Genomic DNA, 23,113 nt, shown 5'->3' on the forward strand with positions numbered 1-23,113 from the left:
TCTCTCCTCCTGGACCCACTCTTTTTTCAGCATTCTATGATACTACTTTCACCTATTTCTGTTTCCTATCTGTCTAACTACTTCTTTCCAGCTTCCTTTGTTGGTTTATTGCCCATGCTATGCCCACTAGTTGTGGATATACCCCCAACTCTCTATCCTTGGCTTTATCTCCTCTCTCTAAACTCTCTCATTGGGTGATCTCATCAATATTGGTTTAGTTATTATTTTTATGTATATAACTCACACACATATATATATTTATATCTAACTTTAATTATATAACTCATATGTATTTGTGCTCATATCTTCAGCCCTAGTCACTTCCCTGAGCTTCAGTTTTATAAAATCAATTGCCTGTTAAACACTCCAAACCCATAAATATTTAAAACTGAACATCTCTAAGACAGAAGTTATTCTCTCTCCACTCCCATGCCCCTAAACCACTCCTCTTCACATTTCTCTCTTTCTGTTAAGGATACCAATATCCTTCCCATCTCCCAAATCTGCTACCGTGTTATCAGTTGTCCTTACCTTACATATGTAATCTCTGAATCTTGCCATTTCTACCTCCGTGCCAGTCGTAATCGTTCCTCTCCTCACTACTCACACAATCTCCACATTAGTTCAACTGCAATGGTTTTCTCCCAGACTCCTCTGTCCCCAGTTCAAGAACACCAAGTGAAGTAGCATAAAGGGAGAAGAGCACCCAAGACTGAATCCTGAGGGACGTCTACAGTTAAAAGGTGTGATCTGGGGGAAGATCCAGTAAAGGACATCAAGAAAAAGAAGTCCATTAGGTGAAAGGAGAACCCGGAGAGAACGGCATCCTGAGAAACCTAGAGCAAAAAAGAGTATCAAGAAGGAATGATCAAGTGTCAAAGGCTAGAAAGAGAGGTAAAGGAGAAAGAGGATTAAGAAAAGGTTACTTGAAATTGCCTTGAAAATTAGTTTATAAACTACCCAAGTAAATGACCTCATATGACACCTTATTCAAGACAAAGGAACTCATCTGAAAGAATGGAAGTATGGTTGATAGCTCTTTCCCAGTTCTATGGGGGATGGTATAGGCCATTTTTAGCTGTGATCTGCCAAGTTCATTCCAATAACTAATGAGACTCTTGCATGCTACCTCGGAATATATTTCCTGTTTTTCAAGTGTTACATCTCCCACAAAGCCTTGCTATCTATCTAGGCTGAAAATAATCCCTTCCTCTCTAGTTTTGTCATGACACTTTGTCTAGATAGCCTTTGTACTTATTATATCCTGCCTTCTAGTAAGTTTAGCCCTTTATGAAGAAGGCTCTGACTCACAGCAATGGTTTCTTGAACACTGAACGAGAAAAAGTTCTGGAAGGTTTTAACAAACTAGGATGACTTCCCAGAGAAGATTCACAAAGTAGTAGATAGAACTCTGGCCTTGAAGTCAGAAACACTTGGATTCAATTCCCAGCTCAAACTATAACTTCTCTGTGCCTCAGTTTCCACCTCTGTAAAAGAAGGGGCTTAGACTTGATGGCCTCTAAAGTTTCTTCCAGTCTAAAAAATATGATCGGGTGTCTTTACTGGCAATCAGCTTAGGTATTAGTTTAGAAGAACTCTAGAAAGTTAGATACCAGATGATGAATTTTTTTTTAGCTATTGCAATTCATGAAGACCATCTATTAAAGCATGGCAATATATATGGGAGAAGGACTGATACCTGAATCAAGGTGAAAGCTGGCAGCTTTTGCTATGGACTAAGCCCTAAAGTGAACCAAGAAGTCGTGACTGTAGGTTCTAATGTCCCCCACGCAGCAGTATTGGGCAGCAGGGATGAGAATACTCAGATGAGTGTGTGTGTGTGTGTGTGTGAGTTCACATATTTTCCATGTGGGAAAAAAGAGCACCAGGGGAGTGAAAGCAGACTTAGAGTAAGTGAGATCAGCTTGGCTGTCAGGGAGTTTTTACAATTAAGTCAGTGACATTACTATTTTCTCATAGTTTAGCACCCTGGAGATTCTCATAAATAAACATAAAGGAAAATTTCTTGAAGAGAACCAGACAATGTAACCACGCCTTTCCTGAGTTTTAGAAGCTTATTTATTTGGTCTACTTCTCACTTCTTAGATGGCCAGATCTGACTAAGGGCAACAGGGTTGTGCTTAACTTCATATTTCACCAGAATAAGTTTTTCCTCTGTCTTAAAACAACTCATCTACACATGGCCCCTGAACCTCGGCAATGAGGTAATGTTGGTAAAGTACTTTGCAAACCCTAAAATGTGACATAAATACTAGTGATGATGATGATGTTGTTGCTCTTGGATCACCTGCTTTTAGCTCTTGCTGCACTCCATAACTATTAGACTAACTCTGGGAGAAAGAGGGAAAAGCTGATTTGGTTTGCAAAGAAAGGGAAGAGTCTCAAAAAGTGGAGATGGGAAGTGGAGTCAGGGAAGAACGAAAGAATGGAGACAAAGAGACACTGGGGATATCCATATTGTTAAGAAATGAGAGTATATGAAAGGGAGTAGGTTTCTGGCTCCCCTCCATTAAAACTAAAGCTTTATCACTAAATCCTATGAAGGAAGAGGGAGCTGATATCAAAAGCCTTCAATCTTCCCAGTAAAGTGCAAAGGCAAGCACCTTCTCAGAATGAGTTCAATAAAGTGGAGTTCAGCACTTGAAGAGAAATGGAAGATGTTGAAACAACTATGAGGGAAATGCAGCTGACCCCATGAGAGATGAATAAAAGGACTGCCTTACAGTACTGAGGACCCAGGTAAGGCTGTATATATAGCAAAAGTTTCTACTGGATAAGGCAGCACAATTTCACAGTTTCCTTCAGTGTCATTCATTCTCTTAAAAGTAGAAGCAGAAGGGGAAGAATGACCTCATATAGTGGGTAACTTAGAAATGCAGAATGAAAGGAAATTAGGGGAGCAAGAGATTCAAAGATAGAAGAAGGAGAATTATTTAAGCGACCAGTCATAGGTTAAGGCTGGCAGGTACTAAATGAAGGTACTAAAGTAATGGAAGAAGGTGGAGAAGTGCCTAGGAGGACAATAGATTGTAGTAACAATAACCTGGAAAATGGGTATACAGAATGGCATTAACAATGCTTCCACCTCCAAGGACACCACTGATAAGAAGAAAATCTCCATCTCTACCAAAATATTTAAAGAAGCACTTCTTGAGATAGCAAAGAATTGGAAATAAAATCAATTGTAGACTCAATTGTAGAATGACTAAACAGATTTTGTTACATGAATGTAACGGAATGTTACTGGGCTGTTTGAAAGGACAAATGTGATGATTAAGAGAAGCATGGAAATATCTGCATGAACTGATGCAGAGTGAAGTAAACAGAGCCAAAAAATGATATTCACAGTGACTATAGCAATCTAAATGGAAAGAACCACACCCCCTAAAATAAAAAATGAATTAACAAGATTATAGGTCAAATATAATTCAAAAGAAGAGATATGAAATGTATTCCCAACTCTCCTCTACTTGGAGGTGGCAGGTCCACAGGTGTCACACACTATACTTTCTTTTGCACTTTTTCAATGTTTTTCAATTTTTTCAATTGGATGTGATAATTTTTTCTCCATCTCTAAAACTGTTTGTTTTTTGGGATGGCTTTCTGGAAGGAAGAAGTAGAGGGACATTGGGCAATATTATGATGATTTAAAAAAAAAACAAATGACATCAATAAAAAACATTTTTTTCAAATTAAAAGAGGTAGTTGATCAACATTAGCAGGGCAAAAGTCTAGGCTCTGTAAAATAAGGGAGTTTGAAGAAGAGTTATCAGTATTTGAAGGGGCTGACAGAGATGTGGAGTTATTGGTGTGTGGGGGAGGATCAAATCTCAGCTAATGTGAAAAAATAAAAAGGTTATAAGGGAAGAGATAAAAAATGAGATGGAGAATTTTTTTTGGAGGGGAAACAACTATTAGATTATAAACTCCCTGAGGAGAGAAGCTGTATTATTTCATATGTGAATTCTCCATGCTTTGCACATATTATGTGCTTAATGTTTGTTCATAGATTTAAATTTTTGATTAAAAATTTATCTTGCATCTCCCTCCTTTTCAGAGGTGAGGGTAAGGGAAGGCCCATGGAGGTGGAATATCATGTATAGCATCAAATTTTTTCCTATATGTTGGCTCATTCTTTTGACTTTCTTTTAATTCTTCACCATAAAGGATGGCTATCTGGTAGATGGTAGGGAGAAATGATGTAGGGGTGATATAAAAGCAAAAGATAGCAATAAAAATCTATTTTGAAAATGATTTCTGAGCTAAAAATAAAGTATTCACCAGCGTTGGTTCTAAATGATATCTGGCTGTTTTCAAAAAATTCAATTTGTCCTTGGCTACTATTGAAGAAAATAAAAAAGAATTTGCTGCGGCCTCCACGGCAATTCTAAAAGAAGCAGTACAAAAATGCTTTGAGAAATGGCTGCATTGGGGTAGAATGAAAGTGTAGCATCCCAGAGTGATAGCTTTGAAGGGGACAACAATCATTTAGATAAAAATATTTTAATATGTTTATTTATTTGTTTCTTTAAACAGGCTTCTCAAGATATTGTTGTAGGCCAAGCAGGACTAGAATCGTGACTATGTTGCTCAGAAAATATTAACTTAATGAAGCAAAAGAATAGACTCTTCCTAGAGGCTTCCTCAGGTTTGGAGATCCATTCAGAGGGAGATAAGACAGAATCTGATGAGGGAGAGCCAAGGAACAAATACAGGACCCGAAGCCAAGGAATCAAGATCCAGATGAGTCAATCACAGCAGAAATTTCTTAGGGTGCAGACTAAACCATCAGGGGTTGAGTTTCTATTCCTGACATCCTAGGGTCTTTAGGCAGTACTTAAGACAAAGCTCTCCCCCAATACACCAGCATCTCAGAGCATCCCTCCTACCTGTGGCAGTGATGGACATCAGACGGATAACTAGCTGAAAACCAAGACTTTGCCTCCTCCAAATGCCAAAATTATACAAGTCATGGTCCCTTCCTGTGGGGGCCCTGTTTCAGGATCTTCTGCTAGGCCATACAATTGCAAGACTTGATTTCTCCTGCCACCCAAGCCACCTGCCATGGCACTTTCTCCTGAGGATGTACTTTCCACCCACTTCCCTCCCCTGCAACCCTCTCCATGCAATCACATCTGGGGTTAGGCTGTTCTCCAGAACCCCTCCCCAAGCTCAACTCATTTTGTCCTAGAGGCTCTGCCTGACATTTCTAGCCTAATCAGAACGCTAACGTAAGAATTCTAGTCTTTCAAGCAGTTTTGATACATAGGAAAGACGGAGAGGAGGATGGAGAAAGGTAGGATGTTTATGCAATAACCACATCTGAAAAGTTGAGATAGACTGAATACAAAGGACATAGGAGTGAAGAAGTAGAAGGTTGTTTGTTTGTTTGTTTGTTTTTCCCCAAAAGAAGCCCAAGAAGATTCATAAGCTATCCATTGGACTGCTACCCTCAGCATTCCCCCCATACTCCCTCCACCCCCAAGACTGCTATTTAAAAGACAGCTAAATAGGTGAGATCCAGAATATATCACTCATGCCCATGTGAGATTGTGTCTCTGTATGACAACTAGTTCATAGTTTATGGCAAACATTTTCTACTTCATGGGGAAGATACCTGAATGGAGGGAACGATGCTGAAGCTGTGGGTTCTTGGCTAAGAACTTGGCTTAAGCAATTTCCTTATCTAGGCTGGCCTAGAGCCAATACAAATATCTTTATGCCTTGCTTCCACCAGTATCCCCAGGGCCACAGAGAGAGGAGGTCCCCAAATTCCCAATTCCCAAATTTTAATTTTAGTTATAAAAGTGTATTTTTAAAACCATTAATTCAGGAAAATTGTGACTATACGTGAGGTAAGACTATATTGAATACCTCAATGAATGTTTCATAAAGTCAAAAATACTCTGAAATGCTCCATTCACAGCATGCTTGCAAGCTGTTATTCAGAATTTTGTATGTTAAACATAAATACATATATATATGAGATTACATTGCATTAAATTACATTAAATATAATTATATTGTTCTTTATATGTAATTGTAGTCTATAATTATCCCATAATTGACTGAATTTAGTTAATAATTATTATTTTCTCTGAAATTCATTGATTTTGACCATGGATATTAAAAATAATCAACAAATAATGATAATTATCCAATAAAGATAAAAACATATGTGCCCTAGTTAGACTCTGATTTCCTCCCACACAATGGAACTCCTCCTGTACCATCAGATCCTGCTCTGAACTATAGACCCTATTTACTAGTACTAGTTTCCACCTACCCATCTCTATCCCCAACTTGTTACTTTCTTCACCTGACTTTCTACTCTAGCTCGGGAAATCAAAATCAACACTACTGAAAGGAGATGACAAGCAGTTGTCCCATGGCTTTATTCATATCCCTGTGACTTCCCAGACCAAAATACCCCTCCCTAGCTGCCGTTCCCCTATATGTGTTGTCTATCTTGCTTTTGTATTTGCATTCCCAACACTTAGCACAGTGCCTGGAACCTAATAAATGCTCAATAAAGGTATTCTTGATCTAATCATTCATTTAGAAAATCAGATGAATGTGAAAGGGCAACTAGATGATACAGTGGTTAGAGTGCTGGTCCTGAATTCAAGTCAGCCCTCAGACACTTGCTGGCTGTGTGACTCTGGGTAAGTCACTGAACCCTGTCTGCCTCAGGTTCCACATCTGTAAAAAGACTGGAGAAAGAAATGGCAAACCAGTATCTCTGCCAAGAAGATCCTAAATGAAGTATGAAGATTTGGACAGGACTAAACAACAATAACAATTACAACCACGGTGCTTTCAATGCCCCTACTCACTCACCATGAAAAATACTTGTCAGTAATCTTCCAGTGGTACTCCGGCTGTGAATCACAGTCACAGTATTACTGTATTACTCTGAAAGAATCACAATGGCAGGTAACGCAAAAATTACTGGAAAAAAAGACAGGGTAGGTCCAAAGAAGCTCCATGTTTCTGTTCATAATCTATGTATAAGAACTGACATAAAAAAAGAGGGCTTGTAAGACTGAAAGGGAGGGGAGTTGATCATGTAAGAAAAATGAGAGTGAAAGTGATGAACATCCCAAGTTCTACACCGGTACCCTTGAAATCATTTAAAAAAAAAATAGAGGAAGGCCTCCAGATATTTGGAGGATTTACACAAAGATATAGATAAAAATAGCAAAGGTGAATTAGGGATGAAGATGTTGGAACCTATACCAGTGGAAAGGCTACTCATGCCGATACACTGAAATATATTTTTAAAACCTTTTTCAAAGTATCTTTATAATGATAGTGAAAAAATAATTTCTGATAGATTCTTCAAATGGACCTTGAGGAACCCAAAGCAGATAAAACCTTCTCATTCAAACCATTAGGGAAAACATTTCACTTTCCTAGGGTAAAATGCATATTTCACTAGATATAAAACCATAGTATTTCATTAAGTGAGCTTTTTCATGCCTTTCTATGGGTATATTTGACTTCTATTATACATTTTTCTGTTTTCCCTAGGAAAATACAGTCCAGAAATGGAGCTTCACTGTCATTGGGGTGTTCTGTCTTCACTGCATTTCTTCTAGTCACCATGCTCTTTTCCTGCCAATGAGAGAAGGTTACTTGGGCTATGATTAGTTTTTAATGAACTTCTGTCGCCTCCCATTTGTCTCTGTGTTCCCTATGGGAACTTACAAATTGACAGCTTTATTAATTTTTCTAGCAATTTAGTATAGTGAAGTTAAAACTTGCTGCTCTGTTATTCTCCCAACTTCCTCCTCTTAAAGGCAGACCCAATCAGGGTTAGATTCCCTAGAGGCTCTCAAGAGTCCGAGGTTCCTACAGAGACTCCAAATAAACTTGGAACTCTGGCTTTGGGACAGAATTCCCTTTACTTTCTTCCCCAAGCTTAACATTTTTCTCGGGACCCAAAAGGAAACTCAGAAAGGACTTTAGCTATACATATTTTGTCTTCTGTCAGAAGGTGCCTGAATTTCTGATCAGAGAGGAAAAGGCTATTTCACCCTGGGAAATGTTAGGCTCAAATAAAATCAAAAGAAAGGCAGAAAGAAGAAATAAGACAAAATTGAGAAGTATAACTTTAGCTGAAGGAAGCAGTATGGCCTAATGTGTAGAGTAGAAAGACCTGGCTTCCAAATAGCCTTCAGTAATAACTAGCCAAGATAATTAGCTTCTCTGAGCCTCAGTCTCTCATTTGTAAAATGGAGATAACGAAAAGTAAGGATCAAATAAGGAAACACATGTAAAGTGTTAAGCAAACCTAAAAGCCTTTTATAAACTATTATCATTATCTGCAGGATCCACAGGATTGAGCTGAAAAGTCCAATTGACTCCTCAGTTGCAAAAGAGATTGAAATTATGCTGTGGTCATTGAGTTACAGTCATTTGAATTCATGACAACTTTGAGATTTTAATATTGGATATTAATGTATGAGCTAAAGTGAGTTTCTTATATATCCCTAGTGGAGCCATGGATCTCACCTAAGGGGTTCATAAGTCCAGATTCTGAGTATACCCCCTGCCACACACAATCCCCTTCCTTAGATGTGGGCTTTCCAGGACCACTCCACATGCCTTCTGTCAGAACCCGTGTGATCTCTGGGGCTTTAGAATCTTCAATGCTATCCATGGTACAAATCTGTATGCTGACAGCCTTATTTGCCTAAGTGTAGTTATGTACCACTACAGAAGAGATAAAAGAGCTCATTAAGTGGCTCCTCCACAAAGTGGAACTATACTTTTTTTTTTAAATCCAAAAAACTTTGCTTTGAGGGTTACTTGTGGTAGAGAATGCCTGTAATCCCTGCTCCTGGAGGCTGAAGTTGGTGGATTGCCTGAGTTTGGGAGTTCTGAGCTGCAGGATCCTCTAGGGATAGGATGTCCATCTTAATTTCAGCACCAGCATGGGGAACCCTTGGGGGTAAATGTCACCAAGATGTCTAAGAAGGACCTGAGAGAGGAGCTAATCTGGGTCAGAAACAGTGGATCAAAGCTTCCATGAGGATCAGTAGTGGACTATTAGTGGCCCATTGTAAAGGGCTAGAACTGAGCAATGCACTTGGATGATGAAGCACGTGAGACTAATTGCCAATTGGACGGTTCCCTATTAACTTGTTTAAGGTTGACCCTCCCCAGCTGTTCTGTGCTGACTTGATTGGTGAGACAGAGGGAAGTGACTTGTGTGGGAGGAGTAAGAGAAACTTGGGTGGTGGAACTCACGCTCACTTGTACTCGTGACCTGGCGTTGGAGGTGATGGAAAAGATCTAGAATAAAGACATTTTAGTGATCCTGACTCCTGCTGATTTCTGAAAAGACAGAGTTCCAGCAGCCCATGACACTTTTACCTTGAGTGAGATTGAGAGACCCAATCTCAAAAGAAAAAAAGAAGAAGAAGAAGAAGAAGCCTGGAGGTTGAACAGCTCCTGAGAAAAATTCCCACACAGCCTTATAGAATTTTATGAAATCATATCTTTTCATAGTTCCAGAAATGATGCTTCAAAAGAGTATTGAATGGAAAGCAATAGTATCTGTTCAGATTCAGAGCTAGCTACTGATATGACTGTCAAAACGAGAAAGAAAATCCTTTTCTTCTTTGCAATGTTCGCATAAGGTTTGGTAGAACATAATTAGGGTTTTTGAAGAATCCAGCACTGCCCCTTAAAGGAAATTAAACATCAGATTTCCAGAGTATATATTTAATGCAATGAGGCACTGCTTTATATTCCTTTCTGATTCTGGGCAGTAAGAAGGGCTGGGAACATGTTGATGCTATCAATACGCTGAAGAACTAGTCCATTTAATTTTCTCAAAGCATATGAGTGTTGCTATTGTTTCTCTCCTATAACTTTCTTGTTTTTAAAAAACACTCATTTAAGACTGTCAGCACTAGAGCTGCTTGACAAGATTAACTGGGATAGAGGGTAGATGAGGTTAGAGATTTAAATAATAAGGTTGAGTTGGTACTGAAGAGAGTGGTAAAAAGGTCAGAAATAGGAGCTAGGACCTCTTCTAGCAAAGCATGCTGAGCCAATAGAGATTTATCATAGAGTATTTCCTCTTAAAAGGATGGTCAGCATTCTGGACTTCTGGAGGAAGGAGCTATTCTATTTTTAAAGAAGTCTAGTTGGGGGCAACTAGGTGGCGCAGTGGATAGAGCCCCAGCCCTGAAGTCAGGAGGACTAGAGTTCAAATCTGGTCTCAGACACTTAACACTTCCTAGCTGTGTGACCCTGGGCAAGTTGCCTCAGGAAAAAAGAAGAAGACAAAGAAGAAATCTAATTAATAGTTCTAGTTCTAGATCTCTAACCCAGAAATGTCCCTCAAATCAGACCCTACAGGACAGAGCTCCTTCTTCTCAGTGACCCGTCATGGGGCCAACCTGACCATGACTTGTCTTGAACCTTAGAGGTCTTGTTTCATTCATTTGGGGCTTGGGGAGGATGACTACCAAGAAGATGTAACTGAAAATCCCCGGCAAAGATCGGCTCTTCATTTACGTGGATTATCTGTACCAATTCTCAGTTAAACTGGCCATATTAAAGATTTCCAGGTATTCTCCCTAGGTCCTACTGTCAGAAAAGGAGGGTAAATAGGGCACTGCAAGGAGGATATTTCAGCTAAAGATAGGAGATTCTCCTGGGGCATCATTATCACAGAGACGGGCGTAATGACAGTGGCCAAAAACAGTTTCAACCAGTGGAAACTCATTGTCCAAGAACCTCGTCTGGGGCAATTAATGAAGTCAGAGAGCAAGAAACTCCTGACATGTTTGGGACCAAACTGGCATGTAAAAATGGTAGAGAGCGCAATTGTGGCCTTGTCTCTGGTCCCGAGTCCTTCTCCTCTTGTCTGTCATTAGGACTGGGAAGGGGTACCGAGTTCAAGGGGTCTGTGTTGATTAGGCTGTTTCAGAAACCACACATAATGAGTATGCACCAAAATAGGAGTAAATAGAATGATGCAAACTGTGGTCTAAAGCCAACAAGAGCTTCCAGTCTTACTGAGTTTAGTGCCGATTTCCTGTCATAATCCATCAATCACTAAGTATTTAAGAGGCACCTACTATGTGCTGGTCACAATGTTAGGTACTGGGGCTACAAGTACAAAGAATGAAACCTTTCCTACTGGCAAGAGGCTTACTTTCTAATGGGGGAGACAAGTAAATATATAAACACATTGCATAAATACAAAGTGAATAAATAAAAATATACACAAAATAGTTCAATATAAAGAATTTGGGGAGAGAGGGCCCTAGTAGTTGCAGGAGGGGGGATTGGGAAAGATGGTGCTGGACCTTCATCTAAAAAGGTGAGAACTCACCAAGATGTCAAAATGGGTCCATGATTTAGGCATAAAGAATGAGATTATAAATAAATAGAAGAACACAGGATATTTTACCTCTCAGACTTGTGGAGGAGAAAGGAATTTGTGACCAAAGAAGAACTAGAGATCATTATTGATCACAAAATAGAAAATTTTGATTATATCAAATTGAAAAGTTTTTGTACAAATAAAACCAATGCAGACAAGCTTAGAAGGGAAGCAATAAACTGGGAAAACATTTTTACAGTCAAAGATTCTGATAAAGGCCTCATTTCCAAAATATATAGAGAATTAATTCTAATTTATAAGAAATCAAGCCATTCTCCAATTGATAAATGGTCAAAGGTATGAACAGACAATTCTCAAAGAAATTGAAACTATTTCTAGTCATATGAAAAGATGCTCCAAGTCATTATTAATCAGAGAAATGTAAATTAAGACAACTCTGAGATACCACTGTACACCTGTCAGATTGCCTAGGAAGACAAGGAAAGGTGATGCAGAATGTTGGAGGGGGTGTGGGAAAACTGAGACACTGATACATTGTTGGTGGAATTGTGAATGAATCCAACCATTCTGGAGAGCAATTTGGAACTATGCTCAAAAAGTTATCAAACTGTGAATACCCTTTAACTCAGCAGTGTTTCTACTGGGCTTATATCCCAAAGGGATCTTAAAGAAGGGAAAGGGACCTGAATGTGCAGGAATGTTTGTGACAGCCGTCTTTGTGGTGGCCAGAAACTGGAAACTACGTGGATGACCATCATCTGGAGAATGGCTGAATAAATTGTAGTATATGAATGTTATGGAATATTATTGTTCTGTAAGGAATGACCAACAGGATGATTTCAGAAAGGCCCAGAGAGACTTACGTGAACTGATGCTGAGTGAAATGAGCAGGACCAAGAGATCATTATATACTTCAACAACAATACTAAATGATGCTCAATTCTGATGGACATGGCCATCTTCAACAATGAGATGAACCAAATCAGTTCCAATAGAACAGTAATGAACTGAACCAGCTACACCCAGCGAAAGAACTCTGAGAGATGACTATGAACCACTACATAGAATTCCCACTCCCTCTAATTTTGTCCGCCTGCACTTTTGATTTCCTTCACAGGCTAAATGTACACTATTTCAAAGTCCTATTCTTTTTGTACAGCAAAACAACTGTTTGGACATGTATACATATATTGTATTTAACTTATACTTTAACATATTTAACATGTATTGCTCAACCTGCCGTCTGGGGGAAGGGATGGGGAGAGGGAGGGGAAAAATTGGAACAAAAGGTTTTGCAATTGTCAATGCTGAAAAATCACCCATGCATATATCTTGTAAATAAAAAACTATAATTTAAAAAAAATTAAAAAGGTGAGAACTCTATTAAGCCAAAGTAAAGAGCAAAGGAATTTCAAGCATGAGGGATGATCAGGAGATGGGAGTGAGGGTGGTGTTGGATGTGAAGAACAGAAGGGGGAAAAAAAGGCCAGTTTGGCTGGATTACAGATAGGGGAGGGGGAGCATCAGCCAATGAGATTGTAATGATATTTGGTGGCAAGCTTTTACAGGATTTTAAAAGCTAAACAGAGCAACTTATACTTTATCTTAGAGGCAATAAGAAGCCATTAGAATTGATTGAGCAGGAGAGACATGTGGTTAGATTTGTGCTAAAGGAAAATTACTTTAGCAGCAATGTGTAGGTGTGATGAGAGACTTAAAGCAGGGATACCAATTAGGAGTCTGCTACTATACCTTGGCTAAAAATGATGAAAGTTGTAAGCTGTAAAGATAGAGAAAAAGAAATGAGATATAAGTTATTGTGAAGGTAGAAGAAATAAGATTTGGCAAATGACTATACAGGGAGTGGGATAGCATGAAGAGATAAGGATTATGTTAGGATTACAAGGTGAGAACTCAGGTTGTCTGGGCAATTCTCTAGCTCAGAAGGGCAAAATCCAACCATTTCACCAAATGAGTGTGTTCCATGTCACCACCCAAGAATCTGGACTGTTGGATCAACTATTGCCTCTTCTCTGCAGCAGATTTATCAGCCTCAGCAGTAGGTCCCACAGCCCTGTAGTTGGCAGTGGTATTGATCAATTCTGTTTCCTCATAATCTTTGTTGACACCATCTCTCCTTTCTTTGGCACGGTCCCAATACTTTTCTGCTTAAAACCCCAAAGGTCAGAAGAATCGTGAGGCCCTGCTTTCACGGTCTGTATTCATACTGAAAATCAAGATCAAGCGAGCTTTTGCCCTTCTGCTCCACGGGAGGTTTCTGTCCTCCCTGAGTTCACCTTAGGACACCTGCGTAACGGTTTGACAGGTTTACTGCCCCAGTGAAACTCCCCACCTGACACTGTCCCTGGAGTGCACCTAGCAGCAGGGTGCTTGGGTCGGGGCTCCCTCCCTCCCCACTCCCCTCCCCCTCACCTCACCAGGTCAGTGAAAAAATGATCAGAGTCAACAAGTCGTATTCGCCTTGTCCATCAGAGAGAGACAGAAAAAGAGAAAAAAAAACTCAAAATGAAGGAGAAGATCTAAGAAACATCTGACACTTAAAGAGCATGGCTGATAAGGAGACTGTTAAAGATTCCCTAACACAAAATAAGACTGTTAAAGAACTTTAAAACCAGCAGGAATCATTGGATTTCCTAACACAAGATGAGACTAATGGACAATGGACTTATGGACATTTATAAATTTTCAACTTATGATTATTTGATCATCTTATTTGTTACATCACTTCTAGCATGTGTTATGTTACTATGTGCTTATGTAATTTATGTAATTATGTGTAATACCTCCCATATGATGGATTTATGTTTCAAGGCCATGACCACCCTATGTTCTAAATCAAAAGAAAGGGGGAGATGTTAGGATTACAAGGTGAGAACTCAGGTTGTCTGGGCAATTCTCTAGCTCAGAATTTACACCTTTAGTTCCGGCCTTTAGGGGGAGTTTATACCTTTGGACTTCTGAGGAGGAGTTTACATGTTTAAAGAAGTTTGCACCTTTAAGAGGAGCAAGTTCGTTGGTTGAAGTATTTCCCCAGGCCCTGTTGAGTTCTCACATGCCCATTCTCTTCGAGGATAAAAGAGACAACATTGAGCCTGGAGAACAGTCTGACTGAGAGTCTAGTCAGGGACAGAGTTGGGACGGCAGGCTAGAAGGAGAGAGTCTGGCTAGAGGCTCCAGAAGCTTCCCAAGAAACCCACTCACAGAGGAAAAGATCATATAGAAAAGAGACCTCCTCCCAGAGAACGATTAACAACTGAGAGACAACAGGACCTTTACAGGATTATACCCAAATTATGAACCTAGGTGCTTGGAAAGCTAGTGTTGCCTTAGACAAAAATAGGGAAGTTTCAAAGAAGGGAGAATTTGGGGAAATGATAAAGGGAATGATAAAGAGTTCAGTTTTAGAGAGAATGAGTTTGAAATGTCTTCAGGATATCCAGTTTGAAATACTCAATTGACAACTAGTGATGTGGAATGGAAGCTTAGGAAAGCTTCTGGGACTAGATATACAGATCTCATAGATTTTGACATAAAGATGAACACTAAATTCATGAGACTACTGAAAAAGAGTATAGAGACAAAAGTAGGGTCCTCTGATGAAGCTTTATTTTTAAAGAAAGAGGAGACTTGACAATGGTAGTGAAGGAATTAATATATAAGGAGAAGTTGAAGATTAAAGAAGAGATAGGGAAGCTTAGTCCAGTTCAGAAAATCTACCCTTCTTTCCCCTTCTATTCTATCTACCCTTAATCACATGAAACAAAGCTAGCTAGAATAGACTTTAACATAATAAAATATCAAATAAATACCTCCAAGCTCAATCATTTAACAAATATTTATTAAATTTCAACTCTGTTATCATGCTTGGCAAAAAGATAAAATTAGCTTTCATAATATTCTTCATAACACTTAACCCTTTTTTGCATTCTAATAGAGCCAATCAAACTTCATTGGAAGACCATAAAAACTATGACTATGTGATTAGCATAGATTTTTGAAAAAAGACATGTTAAAACATCTTGCTGAAAAATTCTCAAGACAGGTATAAAGACAGCTTTTAACTAAATATTTCACGTTTCTGTCTTAGGTCAAATGACCAAGAAAAGAGGTCTGGGTCTTAGGAACTGAAATAATGAACCAATGAGTAGCAAAGCAGTGAATGGTAAAAATTATCCATTCAACTTTCATATTTTGATTTATGTGTCTCTATATGTGTTTTGTATACTTAAGATCAAAGATTTAAAATTTTGTGTATTGTATACTTAAAATTAAAGATTTAAAGTTTACAGGAATCGTATGGGATCATGGATTTAGATCTGGAAAGAATCTTAAGGAACCATCTAATTCAATATTCCCATTTTGCAAAAGAGGAAGCTGAGGTCTAAAGAGATGAAATGATTTGTCCAAGATGACACACTAAGTATCAGAGGTGGAATTTAAATCAAGATCTTTTGGTTCTAAAACCATTGCATTGTTCAATAATTTCAATCTTCCTAATTTTATAGATAAAGAAATCCATATTGGTTAAATGACTTCCCAAGGGCCATACATACAAATAAATATACAAGAGAAAACTTCTGTGATACTTAAATGTGGCCAGTCCTATCCACCATGACCTACTCTCACCTATCATGAGCTAGAACAGGCACATGTTCATACATTATATACCTCCCTTCATCCAATTTGCCTGTAGATAAGCATACCCATCTGAGCCCAGACATACATTCATAAACAAGCCCACATCCTCAAACACAGCCATCAGTTAATTTAAAGACAGGTTAGCCAAATTTAAAATGAACAGGGAATTGCAGTGGGGGTTATAAAAATATATAGATTACTCTTTAATTATAGGGATAAGGACCAGATTTATGATTTCAATGGGAAAGGGAGCTCTCGGGAAGGAAATGCCCTTGGTTCAGCACTTTCTTTACAACCTAAAGTCTTAGACCGCTGCCAGGAGCTCTCAGAAATTGAATGCCTTGCTCCAGGTCACATTGCCGACAGGTGTCAGAAATAGGATGTGAACCCAGTTTTGTCTTGTCTTGTCTCCCAGCATGACTCTCTAAACAGTACTCCTTACTCCTATTGCTTCTATAATTATGTATTTGCCCATTTCAAAATACTTTTCCCAAATAAAAATTAGAAGTTTTGGTAAATCCCTGGCAATTTACAGATTCTTGTATAAATATGCTGTAGCTCATGTACCCCTGTAGCTGTTTTGCAGGTGATGGCTACACACACACACACACACACACACACAAGCATGTGTTCATCTCTAAAGAACTCTTCTTAATGTCTTACTGAAGCCAAAGAATTAAAATTTCAAGATAGCGAATTAAATTTGCAGAGTCATTGCTAAGCAGCAATAACATTACGAAACAGGAAATTAGTCCAATTACAATATCCTCTGAATTATGATCTCTGCTTCTTTGCCTCTTTACCTCATACCCAAATCACCAAAACAGACTGCTTACTGTCCATAGCAGCAGGGTGGGAAAAGCACAGTGCTCTCCCTCTGTCTCTTGTCTCTGTCTCTGTCTCTCTCTGTCTCTCTGTCTCTCTGTCTCTCTCTCTCTCTCTGTGTCTCTCTCTCTCTGTCTCTGTCTCTCTCTGTCTCTGTCTCTCTCTCTCTCTCTCTGTGTCTCTGTCTCTCTCTGTCTCTCTCTCTCTGTCTCTGTCTCTCTCTGTCTCTGTCTCTGTCTCTCTCTCTCTCTCTCTCTGTCTCTCTCTCTCTCTCTCTCTCTCTGTCTCTCTCTCTCTCTCTCTCTCTCTCTCTGTTTGTCTCTCTCTTCCTCTCTTGTTCTCTCTCTCTTTCTCTCTTGTTCTCTCTTTCTCTTTTATTCTCTCTCTCTCTGTCTCTGTCTCTCTGTCTCTCTCTGTCTCTCTCTGTCTCTGTCTCTGTCTCTCTCTGTCTCTGTCTCTCTCTGTCTCTCTCTTGTTGTCTCTTTCTCTCTTGTTCTCTTTCTCTTTTATTCTCTCTCTCTCTGTTTCTCTCTCTCTCTCCATCTCTCTGTCTCTGTCTGTCTCTGTCTCTCTCTCTCTCTCTCTCTCTCTCTCTCTCTCTCTCTCAAAAAGGAAAGATAAATATGCAGGCTCTTATGTTCAGCAAGACAGGATGAATCCAATGCCCTATCTTAATAGGGAATAATCCTAGACCAGTTATCTAACAGATCCCAATTTTGCTTCATAGAAGCAGGAGCCTGCAACTTCATGAATAAGGCAAAGTTGATTAATGCCAGGCTACTAGTGCCCAGCAGTCCCCATGGCTCCAGCAGAAGTTCTGGTTTGTGACTGGCTTCTCCAAGGTTTGGCCAATCCAACTAACAGCTTGTCCATTTCGGTTACTGAGTACATATGAAAAAATTTAAGCAACTTTGAGAGGAAGTGGACAGATTAATATAAGAGTGATTAGGGGTCCCTTTGCACCAATGATATGCAGAATATCTTGAAAGGATTACTTTCTGTTCTTAGATGATTTTAGAAAATAAGTTTTATTGACAGCTTTTGTTATGACATCACAATCATCTTCAAAAATATTGGTTCTTTATCCTCTTCTAAATTAAACCTTCACTTGTGATAAATAAAAACAATCAAGCAAAAAAAAAAAAACTAATAAGGTGGCTGGTCTGACAATATATATTAAATTCTGATGATGATATATATAATATATAATAAGCTCTTTGAGGGCAGAGACCCCTTATTTTTCATTTTTGTCTCTCTAAAACCTACATAGCTCCTGGCATACAGTATGTACTTAATAAGTGATCTTCCCAAAGAACAGGTTTAACTAGCTCCCCACTTGATAATCTCCAGTGGCTGAGGCTACCTATCACTCCCAGGGTTAAACAAAAAATCCTGTTTGACTTATAATGCCCTTCAAAACCTGGCCCCTCCCCACATTTCCTGTCTTGGACCCCTACCTCCTACTCTCCCGCCCCCCCCCATGTATGCTGAAATCTAGTAACACTGGTCTTCTTGCTAACCTCCACCTCCTAATGCCAAACATGTCCCCCCGTGCCTAGGATTACTCTTGTCCCTGGCTTCCTTCAAGTCCTAGCTAGAATCCCACCTTGTACAAGGCCCTTCCTCACACTCTCTGCTGATCACCTCTCTTCTGTCCTGTTTGTAAAGTGGTCTTTTAAAATTGTTGCCCCGTTGGACCATGAGCTCCTTGAGAAGAGAAACTGTCCTTTGCCTTTTCCTGTAACTCCACAGTGCCTGGCACATCATAGAGGCTTAATAAATGTTGATTGACTGACTGATATGGAAGCATTTCTCATGACAACCAAGTTAGGGATCCAAACTTGATCCAGCCAAGTTTTCTGAGCCAAAGGCTAACACTGCCTTCCTTGCGTTCCTTAGACCTAAGGCACATTGGTTGGCTTGTGCAGTTCTTACACCATTGAGAAAGGTGTATTTTTCTCCATCTGGACACAGAGTTGAGAGGAACAAAAACTCCTTTTAGCTTCTTTCTAGGACAACATTGAGTCCAGCCCACTCAGGGAAGGAAAGCTCTTGCTTCGGGGAACTCGGTTTCTTTTTGACCACTCGTTCTCAGCGGCCGATTTTTGTTTTGTTTTCAGATGTAGAGCCATAGAGGTGGAAAGAGCACTGGTCTGAAGGACAACATGGTTTGGGTTGGAATCTTGCCTCTGGTACTTCCAGGCAAGGGACTTGGGGCTCCTGGTCCATTGTATCTCTCTGCTTCCATTTCCCTCTAAAACAACGAGGCCATCAGAACCTACAAAAGCTACCTCACTGGAAACTCTCCCAGCATTCCTCTCCAAACAGCTTTAAAATAACACTTCAAATTGAGTTTTGAATCAGCAAAGCCGACCAAAGGTCAGGATGAAACATTTTTCTAACCTAGGACAATTTAGGATGTGGGCAGGAGGCGCGGGACCTGGGTGGACAGGACCAGAAGCAGATTTTGGAGGCGACTGTGGCAGCTCCCAGAGCTCCCAGCCAGAAATGGTAAGGAGGTTTGACAGGTGGTCAGAAAGGAGCTATGAGGGACCTTTTGCTAGCACTGGGTATTTTTGGCAACTCTATTGCCCGGCATGGTTCTGGGCCACACAAGAGAAGAGTGTGGATGGTTGGTTACATGGAAGCAGAGAGGAGCACTAGCACTTATAGCCACAGGAGATCGAGTTAAAGTTCCAGGGCCAAGAAGACCGATGTGTTTGCAAATACAGGGAATGAGGGTCTTCTTAGAGTACCCACTAGGAGAGCAGTGACCACATCTCTGTGTAGATCACAACACCTTGTAGCTCCAAAAACTTGCAGACCTCCACAACTAGCTCCGGTTTTTTCATCAGGAACACTCGGAAGTCCTCTCTTTCATTAAAAAATCTATTTTCTTCCCTGAAGGATTACATTCAATTCTGCTGGGGTTTTTTGGTTGTAATGCTAGCTCCTTTACCTTTTGGAATATCATATTCTAAGTCCTCTGATCTTTTACCATGGAAGCTGTTAGATGTTGGAATCCTGACTCTGTAATATTTGAATTTTTTTTTCTTGTTGTTCACAGTATTTTGTCCAGAGCTCTGGAATTTGACTATAATTTCCTTGGGAGTTTTCATTTGGGGACATTTTTCAGGAGGTGGTCAGTGGATTCTTTCCATTTCTTCTGGATCTAAGATATCAGGGCAGTACTCCTCAATAATTTCTTGAAATATGATGTCTAGTCTCTTTTTTTGATTATGGTTTTTAGGGAGTCAAATAATATTTAAATTATCTCTTCTCAATCTATTTTCTAGGTAATTTCATTTTCCAATGAGACTTCACATTTTCCTCTATGTTTTCATTTGTTTGACTTTGTTTTATTGTTTCTTAATGTCTCATAAAGTCACGAGCCTCCATTTGTCCAAATCTAATTTTTTTTAAAATTTCTTTTCAATGAGCCTTTGTATCTCTGTGCCTCTTTTTACCATTAAGCCAATTTTGTTTTTTAAAGTGTTGGTTTTTTCAGTATTTTTGTGCCTCTTTTATTAATATATTAGCTGCATAATTTAAAGTAAGTTAATTCATCTTTGTTAAGCTCAGTTTCCTAATCTGTAAAGTAGATAATAATAATACCTTATATTAGATGATGAATTGAGAATGTGGTAAAAATGTTTGAAAATCATTAATGTTTAATGGGATATATTTGCTTTAAAAATAGATAATACTGGGGCAGATAGGTGGTGCAGTGGATGGAGCACCAGCCTGAAGTCAGAGGACCTGGTTTCAAATCTGGTCTCAGACACTTAATACTTCCTAGCTGTGTGACCCTGGTCAAGTCACTTAACCTCAATTGACTCAGCAAAAAAGCCAAAAGCAAAAAAAAAAAAAAAAAAAGATAATACTGATGACTTACTGTTGGGAGAAAAAGCAACAAATGTCTCTTTAAGTTATCTCCTTATCTATAAAGTTCCTTGGGACTTTCTGCTTGGGCACAGTGATATGATTTTATCAGTCTTTCTGACAATATGTTATAAAACCCTAAAATATTGAAGTTGGAGAAACTAGGACAACATCCAGCCAAAGTGAGGAAATTTCTAAGTTTCCTTATGGCAAAGGGCAAGTTTCATCTGAAATTATTTGGCTATCCCTGATGAAAATTATGAAATCATATATACTAACAAGTAGTAGGTATTGAATCTTTGAACCAACTTAATAACAACAGATTTTAGATTCAAAGATTTTATTTTGTGCTACAGGTTAATAGGCAACTGGTTAATCTGTAGACTTAGAATAGCCAGATTCTTTTAGAAATTTTGAGTCAACTATCATGTCCTTGCTGTATATATGAGACTCCAGAATGTGATTATTCTTAATTTATAAAGGACAAATGAAATGTCCTTATGTATGTTTCTTGTTAACTATTATTGAAACATAAGCAAAAATAATTATATCACATTTCTATCATCAGGATAAATAAACAGTGGAAATTTGTCATGCAGTGCTAACTCTTTAACTAGTAGATTAATACTGTAAGATCTTATTGCTTTAATTTGAATCTGCGGTTAACTCCATATCCTAAGCAACTAAGTAAATTAATTCCTAGGCTTGCAGTTCCCTTGCCAATAGTTATACATTCATGTATAAGATTAGGTATCCTTAAAGTACCTCATTCCTTCAAGATGATATGAAGATGATATATATATATATATGTATATATATGCAAAAAAGAAGAGGGTAAAACAAAAAATGTAAAAGCTGTTATAAATTTTAATGGTTTGTGGTAGACTTTGAAAAAACAACAAATTTTGGCTGTTAGAATTATAAGAACTAAGATATATGAATGCGTGTGTGTGTGTGTGTGTGTGTGTGTGTGTGTGTGTGTGTGTGTGTTCATTTGGCTTCCAAATGTGTCTAATGGGAAATACAGGCTTGAGTATGTTTTAATAATAAGTTCCCAAACTTAGATTAAGTTTTTTACATATAAATTGCATTAATAATTATAAAGAATTATAAATTTAATCATATCCTTCACCAACTTGAAGTCCCTGTCTGATAATATTAAGCAAAGGGAGGGCTCATTTTCCAAGTCAGATGTTCTTCCTTTAGTCTGTGGATAGCACATCTCAGGTACAGAGTTTGAGTAAAGATAGAAAGAGCAAGTAGTATATAAAAAACTTAAATTTTCTAAAGTTTCAGGTGAATTGTTGATTCCTAATTTGTTCCTCTAACTTTCATGTCAATAGAATTAGATCCATATGGTTAACTTAATTCTTACCATATGAACTAATTATTGGAAAAGCAAATTTGGGAAGTTGTATTACATTGTAATGAGTCTTGTTACTGGCAGATTTTAGCAGAATTACCCAGAAATTTTTGCAAGTGACTTGGAAACACAGAAGCAGAATTACTAGAAGGAGCCTATTCCAGAATGTCCAACAAAGATGCTCCAGGGAGCAAACAATTACACTGGACACCTAAGACTCAAGGTGAAATGAGCATTGGGAGTGGGTTACCAGGTTATAAGGAAACTTGAGGTTATTGCTCTCCTTAACTAAGTTTGTTAAATTTTTAACTAGGATACCTTCCCTCAAATCTCTGAAAGCCCCCAAAGGAACTAGGAGTGAGAGGTAATAACTTATTCCCTCTAAAGATGCACAGCCAAAAGCAATTTTGAGTTTCATCTATGGCATTAAGGTTCATTGCCATGCCATGGTCTTACCTTGTAACTTGGGTTCTCATGCCAAAATCCAAGGATCTCATCGACTGCAGCACTTCAACACAGCCTATATACTGGAGTAAGGGGGAAAAAGAGCACATGTAGGGAAAAAAAGCCAAATCCATAGAAAACGTAGAACATGACATATACTTTTATATACTATACTTCAAGTATGAAGAATATACTTTTCACCTTGGCATCCCCACATTGAAGATATTAGAAATTATCTGCTTCAAATCACCAAACCAGCTCCTGCTGGCTTTTCCTGGATTACACATTTGATTAGTCCTGGGCATCTGAATATCAAGGGAAATTTGTGATCACTGAGATTCTGGGTAAAAATACACAAATTTATCAGTACCCCCACTATATGGAGGACAGCATTTCTTCAAGTCTTTGCTCTTTGGGTTGTTTTGTAAGAACCAAAGGGCCTACCTTGAAAATGATCTGAAAGAGTTCTCTGAAATTTTCTTCCATAAAATGACTAATATATGGAAATATGTTTCAAATGATTGCACATGAATCACCTATATCATTTTATT

At 38.7% G+C, this 23,113-nt stretch overlaps 1 protein-coding gene across 6 annotated transcripts in view; it reads right to left on the reverse strand.

The window, feature by feature from the left end:
• The window catches only part of SHC4 (SHC adaptor protein 4), a 167,821-nt gene that overhangs the window by 103,064 nt on the left and 41,644 nt on the right, over positions 1-23,113 (reverse strand). For all 6 annotated transcript variants that reach the window (XM_074294454.1, XM_074294453.1, XM_074294449.1 and 3 more), the window contains exon 3: positions 22,575-22,645. In XM_074294454.1, coding sequence (XP_074150555.1) covers positions 22,575-22,645 — 71 coding nt within the window. The remainder of the gene's footprint in view (positions 1-22,574; positions 22,646-23,113) is intronic.

The sequence above is a fragment of the Sminthopsis crassicaudata genome, chromosome 2 (assembly GCF_048593235.1).
Source record: "Sminthopsis crassicaudata isolate SCR6 chromosome 2, ASM4859323v1, whole genome shotgun sequence".
NCBI classification, from domain to species: Eukaryota; Metazoa; Chordata; class Mammalia; order Dasyuromorphia; family Dasyuridae; genus Sminthopsis; species Sminthopsis crassicaudata.